The sequence below is a fragment of the Aptenodytes forsteri genome, unplaced genomic scaffold, assembly GCF_000699145.1.
Source record: "Aptenodytes forsteri isolate BGI_AS27 unplaced genomic scaffold, ASM69914v1 Scaffold492, whole genome shotgun sequence".
Classification (NCBI taxonomy): domain Eukaryota; kingdom Metazoa; phylum Chordata; class Aves; order Sphenisciformes; family Spheniscidae; genus Aptenodytes; species Aptenodytes forsteri.
This window is the reverse complement of record NW_008794172.1, coordinates 627,530-635,845: the sequence shown is the minus strand read 5'-3', so window position 1 is coordinate 635,845 and position 8,316 is coordinate 627,530. Positions and strand designations below refer to the sequence as shown.

General features: G+C 57.1%; 2 protein-coding genes across 2 annotated transcripts in view; both read left to right on the top strand.

Moving 5' to 3' along the window:
• Positions 1 to 8,316, top strand: part of LOC103901792 (zinc finger protein 385C) — a 54,227-nt gene that overhangs the window by 28,572 nt on the left and 17,339 nt on the right. The gene's annotated exons all lie outside the window — the stretch shown is intronic.
• LOC103901781 (zinc finger protein 862) lies at positions 2,757 to 7,317 on the top strand. Its single transcript, XM_009282725.2, has 2 exons — positions 2,757 to 3,357; positions 5,122 to 7,317. Exons 1-2 carry the CDS (start codon positions 2,839 to 2,841, stop codon positions 6,652 to 6,654), a joined length of 2,052 nt encoding a protein of 683 aa, XP_009281000.1. The 5' UTR covers positions 2,757 to 2,838; the 3' UTR covers positions 6,655 to 7,317.

Sequence of the window (8,316 nt, the reverse complement as noted above, 5' to 3'; positions counted from 1 at the left end):
ACCCATTTTGCGTTTTTTTTTTTTTTTTTTTTTTTGCTTTCCAAGGTAGCAGTTTTTGCCGGAGCGAGTGCCCAGGGGCTGTGTGTAGGTGGGGACGGGTTTGGGAGCGAATGGGGTCAGTGACAGGGAGAGAACGGAGGAAACTGCCCCCCGGGGCCATGCACCGTCCTGGTTGCAGCCGGGGCACACGGAGCTTGACGACCGGCCGGTGCGGGGATTGGGGCGGTGGGTCCGGGGCAGGCTGGGCACGTGAACTATGAATGAGGCTGTTGAAGATGGCAGAGCTGTCCCTGCTGCACAGGCACCTCCCGCTTCGGTGGCGAGTCCCAAGCCTTGCTGGGGCATGGCAGGGGCACCAGCACAATCCCAGCCCTGGCAGAGTCTGTGTCCCTGGGGAACGTCTGACGGGTGCTGGCAACTGCAGAGGAAATATTCAGCAAGATGGGTCTGGGCTTTGACTCTCACGTGGCAAGTCCATCGCAGTTTCCTAGTTAACGTGCTTCTGAGGAGACGCTGCTCTGGCTGGCACTCGGCAGCTGCGGTGCGGCTCTTGGACTGGCCTGAGGAAGCAGCTCCAGCTTTGTCGGGACCCCCCGGCTGTAGGAATCATTCCCTGGGTGCTTTCAGTTGCACCGTGCCGAGGTGTGGGACCAGGCGGGAGACCTGGCTCTGGGAAGCAAACCAAACCACATTAAATAAGCTAAGAGCAAGATGCAGAGAGAATCCGCGTGCCCGTTGCAAGCCTTGAAAGCTTTGTGCTCCCTGTGGGCAGGAAGAAAACTCCCAGCAGGGCCGTGTCCTGGGGTTTCTCTCTGCTTCCTTGGAAGCATTTGATGCTGACTGTGGTTAGAGCCGAGTTTTGGACTAGCAAAGCCCTACTCTGACCTGGGCTGGCTGCTCTGGTCCTTCTGTCCCTGTCCCCCTGCCCTCCCAGAGCTGGCTTGCAGCTCCTGGTTTGCTGGAAGAGCACAGGGTGAGAAGGGTGCTCCCAGGGCTGGAAGCAGAAGATGCACATGTGCCTGGTGAACTGGGACAGGGCTGCTCACGGAGCTGGGGCTGTGATGCACCTGGATGGCAGCAATGGGAAATATGGGCTCTGAGGGTCCGCACCGTGCCGAGGGTCCACACTGTGCCAGCCCCGCAGGGCGAGGTGCATGATGCCTGGCCAGCACACAGGCTGTGGACGGGCTTGGAGATGCCAGTGCTGCCTGCTCCTCTGCCAGCTCCTGCCTGGGGGCTCGCATGTTCTCTCTCTGGACAGAGAGGGGGTTTCCTGGCCTCCAATGCCTTTTTACCAGGTTGCTCTGGTTTCCATGATGGAGGAGCAAAGAGGAATTTGATGGGGAGGAGAAGGAGAGGGTCCCCGAAAAGCCAGGCGCAGCCAGAAGAAAATCCCAGAGCCAGGGGAAGACTCACAACTTGGGGCTGGACCTGGAGAGACCAGCAAGGTGGCAAGCAAGGACGGGCAGCTGCTCCTGGGCACCCCGGGGGAGGCGCAGGGGCTGAGGATGGTCACCCCTTCCCTTCCCGCTGTCAGTAAAAGACGTTCCTCGGCCCTGGCGAGGGTGGCTGGGCAGAGGGAGTGCTGCGGCTGCAGTGCCAGCTGGCTGTGGTGCTGGGCAGCTCCACCGCCACCCAGCCAGCATCGCCCAGGGCACCCTGAGGGGAACCCCTGCTCCACAGGAGCGAGTGTTTGCAGCTCTGGGAGTCAGGGTATTGCTCTAACACCTAAATGGTGAGGCTTCCCACCTCTCCCTGAGTGCTGTGGTAACGGCTCTGGTGCTTGGGGGTTTGTTCTTTAGAAAAAAACCCAAGTTCCTCATGGGTTTCTCAGCAAGTCACACTGACTGACAGTATTCCCTGGCTTGCACTGCTGCTGAATGTCCGTGTTCTTTCCTTTTCCCTCTGTGTTTCGGTTCCCCCCCTTCCCCACCCTGCGCTGGGTTCTTCCTCCTCCTCCTCCTCCCACTGCCTTTATCAAGGCTCAGTTTGGTTTTTCAGTCCAGTTCTGGAAGAATACGAGGATCAGACTGAGTGGGGCTTAAGTATAGGGAGGGAGTTAAGTGGATGCTTAAATACTTCAGCTGTCTGGTTTAAATACACACGTAAGTGCTTTGCAGCCGCGGGCTCCAGTAGATGTTTGGGAGCCCTGGCTGGAGTGGGTCCTGTGCATCAGCCGCCCCTGGGGAGGGATGCTGGGCTGGGGCGCTGACTGTGCAGAGCACAGCCCTGCTGCCACGGGACACAGTGTGGCTTTGGCAGTTTCCTGGAATAGAGACAAGCATGTGTTTCTGAGCCGGCCTCCAAGTCATCCTCGTCCAGCTCCGGGTCTCTGGCACTCGCCGTCAGCAGCGGGTGCCGCTCCTTGTGGGGCTGAACACTCTCATTTTTAGACGTTTGGTTCAATGCTGGTTCCGTACCTTCCCAGCATCAGCCGCAGCGTGGATGTCTGGTCTGATGGGAAGCGTGTTTGGTTGTCCCTGTGATTACGAGGAGGACCGTGCGTGTGTGTGCCAGTCCCACCAAGAGCTGCTGGTGACACCAATGAGGCACTCGGTGGGATCCCCCCACACGGTGCCGGGGCTGTCGCACAGCCCTGCCTGCCCTGAGCGCTGCCGCCGCCGCCGTGCCACCGCAGCTCTTCGTTAGCAGCCAAGAATAAACAATGAGCACAGGCTGAGGTTTGCAGGGCCCTAATCCATTTCCCTTGTGTCTCTTTCATCTCCAGTCGGACCAGGAGAGTTGTAATAGACCTTCTTACTAAATTAAATGTAGAGGCTGCTCCTCCAAGGCACGTTTCAGTTCAACCGTAGTGTTTGATTTCCCAGCCACAGCAATATGGTGCCTCCAGGGAAAAAGCCAGCTGGGGAAACTTCCAATTCCAATAAAAAGTGTAAGCGCTATTTCAATGAGCACTGGAAGGAAGAATTTACCTGGCTGGAGTTTGACTATGAGAGGAAACTCATGTTTTGCATAGAGTGTCGGCAGGCACTGGTGAAGAACAAGCACGGTAAAGCGGAGAACGCCTTTACCGTGGGCACGGACAACTTCCAGCGCCATGCCCTGCTGCGGCACGTCACCTCCGGCGCGCACCGCCAGGCACTGGCGGTGAACCGGGAGCAGCTGGCTTTCGAGACCCGTGTCCACAGCCACCCGGAGCTGCGCTCAGTCATCAAGGTGGAGGTGAACCCGGCGAAGGTGGCCGTCCTCACCACCGTCTACTGGATGGCGAAGGAGGAGATCCCGGATGAGAAGTGCTCCTCCCTGCTCGACTTCCAGAAGTTCAACCTGTGCCAGGCGCTGCTGGCCTCCGAGCACAGCGAGTACTACCACCCCAGCAGCGTCAGGGAGATGCAGGTGTGTATGCCGGGCTGGGGGCTCCGCACCCGGGTCTGGTGGCTGCTTCGGGGCCGGACGGTGCCGTGCGGCTGCCTGCCTGCAAAGCTGCTTGCACCTGCCGCGTTCCGCAGAGCGAGTGGGGTGCGGCCGCGTGCGGCAGAGCGCGGGGGGTGCCCGTGCCGACCGGCTGTGGCGGGGAGCTCCGTGCTTCCCAGTGCCCCATCGAGCGTTGCCAGCACCCGCTTGGCTTTTCTTCAGGTGCTGCATGCGCGAGCAGGAGCCTTAAGCACGCACCCCCATCCCACGGGCCCCAGTGAAACACAGGGAGGCAAATGTGTGCTCTGCCTCACCAGGGCCAGAGTTGTTTCTGCGGCGAGGATTGCTGGATCCTCCCGGCAACGTGAGCCTGGGAAGGCCGGAGCTGGGTGCTGCAGGGGTGGGCAGGCAGGAGGCAGGGCAGGGAGCTGGTGTCCCTGACTCGCAGGCAGAACAGGGGCTGGGGCCGCTGCCTGGTCAGGAGCACCGACAGCCTCTGTGTCAGCGTTTGCTGATGGGCAGACCTCTGTCCCCATCCTTGGACGGGTAAACGCGCCTCGTGGGACCAGGGCATGTCCGCGATGTGCTTGGGACCACCGGCCCGGTCCACAAAACCAGGCTGCTCTGGGGCGTGCTCTAGTCCCACGGGGGAGTCAGTGGAGCCAGGCGATGCTCCTGTTTTCCAGGATTTTTGGTGGAGACTGAAAGTTCCTCCACATTAAACATCAATGTGGCACCTTGTTAGTGTCATTCCCTGATTTGACAAACCAGGAGAAGGCGATGGGCTCCATCGAGGGAGCCTTGGGCTCGTGGTCATGCGTGTGCTGCGAGACACGCAGGGAGACCGGGAGCATCCGCTCCCATCTAAGCCTGCCAGGCTGCTTGGAGGATAAAAGCTCAGGAGTTCAATTAGTACACGAGCACTGTGGGTTTTTCCTCTTTTGCCCTAAACTGAGTGATCAGAAAGATCAAGTAGCCAGAGAGTTTAGAAAGGATTTTCTTAATTTACAAATGCTTCGTGCCTGTTAAAATCAAATTAATTTTTTAGTGAGCCTTGGCTGTTTGCCAGGCTTTTTAGATCTCTAAAGAGCCTTATTTTTCTGCAGATAGACTAAATCCACTAATTAGATTTCTCAGCCTGAAGTGCTACTTACAGCATTCACACACACCGAGGGAGTTTTCCCTGCAAACCAGGGCGTTTGCCTGAAATGGGGAAAACGGAGTAAAGAAGGAAGAGATGCCGGGAAGTTTTGCTGCTGCTCCTACCCATGCTGGGCTTGTAAAGCACAGAAGCAATTGCTGAAGTCTGAACCGAGGCAGCAGGTTTTCGGCGTCTTTCCTTGCTCCTGGCACAGGCAGGGTCTCAGGAGGGGACAGCGGCTCGGCGCTGCCTGGCTGTGTTCGGTCCTGCTGAAGCCATGGGGCTCCAACCCCCAGCTCAGGGCAGAGACCCCGGAGCTCTCTGCAGCTTCGCTTGGTGTTTGGGCTGCAGGCCAGGAGCAGGAGGAGGCGGTATATTAGAAAAAAGAAAGTGATTTCCAGCTTGTGTATGTACTTGTATATACAACTTGCTTAAGTGCTTCTCTCTGACTCGGGACCTTGCACCGCTTTCGGGGAGATCTGAGGGCGGGAACCTTGCAGCTTGCTTTGCGCCGGGTGCTGTGCATCTCCCATGTGCTTCTGAAGTTCATTTGTGTTTCTCTTTCCCTCCCCGCCTGCCCTGTGCATCCCCTTTAACTGGCTCAGGCAGCGATCGCCAAAGTCCTGCACAACGAGGACAGACACAGGATAAAAGCCTCACCGTTTGTTGGGCTGGTGGTGGATGAGACGGTGGACGTCCTGGAGCACCGCAACCTTGCCATGTTCACCACCACCATCTCCCCCTGCAACGGGCAGACCTCCGCCACCTTCCTGGGGAGCTTCGAGCTGCCCACTGGAGAGCCCTCCACGGTGGCGGGCAAGGTGGGCGAGGTGATGCGCTCCTTTGGCATCCCCACCATGAAGATCACCTGGCTCAGCGCTGACAGCGCCTCGCTGGTGGCTGAGCGGCTGAGCGGGGTGGGGACTGCGCTGACCTCCCTCTGCCCGCTCCTCATGGAGATGCACTGCCTGTCCCATGGGAGTTCCCTGCTGCCGGCCGAGAGCATCGTCAGCATCGAATACCTCCAGAAATATGAGACCACCGTGGACGCTGTGTACAGGCTCTACTCCAGCTTCAGGGGGGAAAGCAACGGCTTGCAGGAGCTGCGGAGCGTCCTGGACCTCTGCGAGATAGACCTCGGGAGCCCCAAAGCCATCCACTGGACTTCTATTTTCCCAGCTGTGGAAGCCATCGATTCCTCATGGCCCACGCTGGTGCTGCTGCTGGAGAGCGAGGCGGAGCGGTCACCCGTGGCCCATGGCCTCTGTGAAGAGCTCAAGAAGTTCCAGTTTGTGGCCTTCACCAAGATCCTCCTGGATGTCCTCCCCATCTTCCAGAAGCTCAGCCGCTTCTTCCAGATCGAGGACTTCGACCTCTCCATCCTGAAGCCCATCGTCTCTGCCACAGCCACCACCCTGCAGGCCCAGAAGAGCACCAGCGGCCAGAACCTCCAGGAGTTCCTCAACGAGATGAACGAGCACCCACGGGACGACCGGGAGGGTGAGAGCTGCCTCTACTACAAGGGTGTCGAGCTGGCCAACTGTTCCAAGGTGCACCTGAAGCACTTTGAGCGCCTGAAAGAGAGCTACCTGGAGAGCGTGCGGGGCAACCTGCTGGACAGGTTCCCTAGCAGCGTCCTGGAGGCCATCAGCTCCTTCTCGGCCATCTTCAACCCCAAGTGCTACCCCCAGTCTTTGGAGGACATTGGCAGCTATGGGGTCAGTGAGCTGAATTTCCTCCTGCAAGCTTACTCCCGGGTGGTGGTGAGTGAGAGGGCCCTGAGCGATTTCCCCCTCTTCAAGCGGATTGTCTTCAGCCTCAGCCAGCTCTCCTTCAAGGACCTCTGCGTCAAGCTAGTCTACAGCAACTCTGAGATGCATGAGCTCTTCCCAGACTTTGCCATTCTCGCAGCCATCGCCCTGGCCTTGCCGCTGGGCTCAGTCCTCGCTGAGAAGATCAGCCGGGGCCGGGAGCTGCTGAAGCGCAGCCGGTCATGCCGCGCGAAGGACGAGGGGCTCTCAGACCTCATGAAGATTGCCATTGATGGGCCGGCCATCAACGAGTTTGACTTTGCGTTGGCCATTGAGTACTACGAGAGCATGAGGGAGTCCGGCTTCATCGTGGCGCAGGTGAAGTGAGTGGCGGCCGGCGAAGGCAGAGCCCTGCGGGCAGGGAGCCGGGTCCTGCAGGCAGCCCCGAGTGCCAGCTTGACGCCGCCTTTCCTATCACTAGTCACCGCTGGAGCCAGGGGGCCGCTGGTGGGTGGTGACCTGCTCCGTGCTGGGAAGAGGGAACGGGATCCTTCACAAAGCCGTGCCGGTCCCACAACCACCCCTCCCTCATCCCTCAAACATCCATCTGAATTGGCCAGAATTTAAAATCTTGGGGCCACCTGAAATCCCAAATTGCAATGAGGTTTTTTTCAAGGGTTTGTTATTATTTTGTTTTAGGGAGATAAAGGCAAATCTTCTCTTGAGCTCAAATGTCACATTGCCTTTACACAATGATACCCAGCAGCTTTTACTTAATACTCTGCAAAAATATCTGATTTTTGTTGTTTTGGAGCCTCGAGAATGAATGCAGAAAAGGCAGCGCATCTTTCTAGCTCTGTGGCAAACCCTGAAATGCCTGGCGGTGTCTTGTTGGTATTCCTTGCGCACAGCACAAAATATTTTTAGCAGTGGCATCAAGTCATGATCATTTCAAGAGCAAGAGATTTAGAGAATGATATTGTAATCACCGAGGAAATAGTAACTTAAATGCATCATTGTGTATATATGTGTATGTGTACATATATAAAAAATATATATAAATATATATATATTAAAAAGGTCTATCTTAATTTTCCTAGTGTTTAAAGTATGAAGATATCTAAAAGGACTTCTTTTTCAATGACAGAATAAATTATAAGCAGGGGTCCAAAAATAATAGTTAGCGAATTCCTGGTCTTTTCAAAATGGCATCACATACCCACGTTCCCTTTGCACTCTGAGCTCTCTGCAACCTTGCAACCAAAGGAAGAGTCTTTTAACATCTGTTTTTGGGACAAACCTGAGTTGTTTAGCTTGTGTTTTTTCCTTTTAAACATTCCCTTTACCCTGAAATGAGCAAAGCTGTCAGGAACCTGTGGCAGGTGGGGGATCGGGCTCCTCTGCCGCTGGGGTCTGGGTGTGTGAGTGCGGTAGCCGAGCTGGGCAGTTGGTGCTGCATGGCATGTCGGGGTGTTATGGGGCTTCTCTGGTTTTAACTCGGAGGGATGTTTCCTTCAGTTCTGTTGGGGTGGGGTGAGAAGACCCTTCTGACTGATTTTAATCTGCAATAAAGCCAGCGCAGCTGCCTGAAGCATCACGTCGGTTTAATACTGAGCACTGGGTCCTCCCGCGGGATCCAGCTCCGCTCCTTCCCTGGGTAAGTTGATGCTGTCCCACAGACGCAGGGTCCGTGTTCAGCAGGATTTGACCCCAATGTCCATAACGCTGACAGTCCCTGTTGGTCCCATGTGGTTGCCTCCGGCTGGGACTTGTGCTGCGGCAATATGGAAGGGGCGGGGGGGGGGGGGCACTCAGTCTCGCTGCTCCCCCTCCTCTGGAGTGAGCAGCCACTGCCTGTGGTGGATGGACCTTCCTCTGCCCCAGCCCTGGCTTGCGGAGCCCCTGCAGCCACTGGAGAGCAGCCTGGATGGCTGGAGGGGTCGCATGGCCCCGGGAGCAGTACTCGGCCAGCACGGCTGCCTCCCCTGCTGGGGTCCCCCCATTGCCATTTGCCATCTATCCAACCCAACGGGTACCATGCCCCCAGAC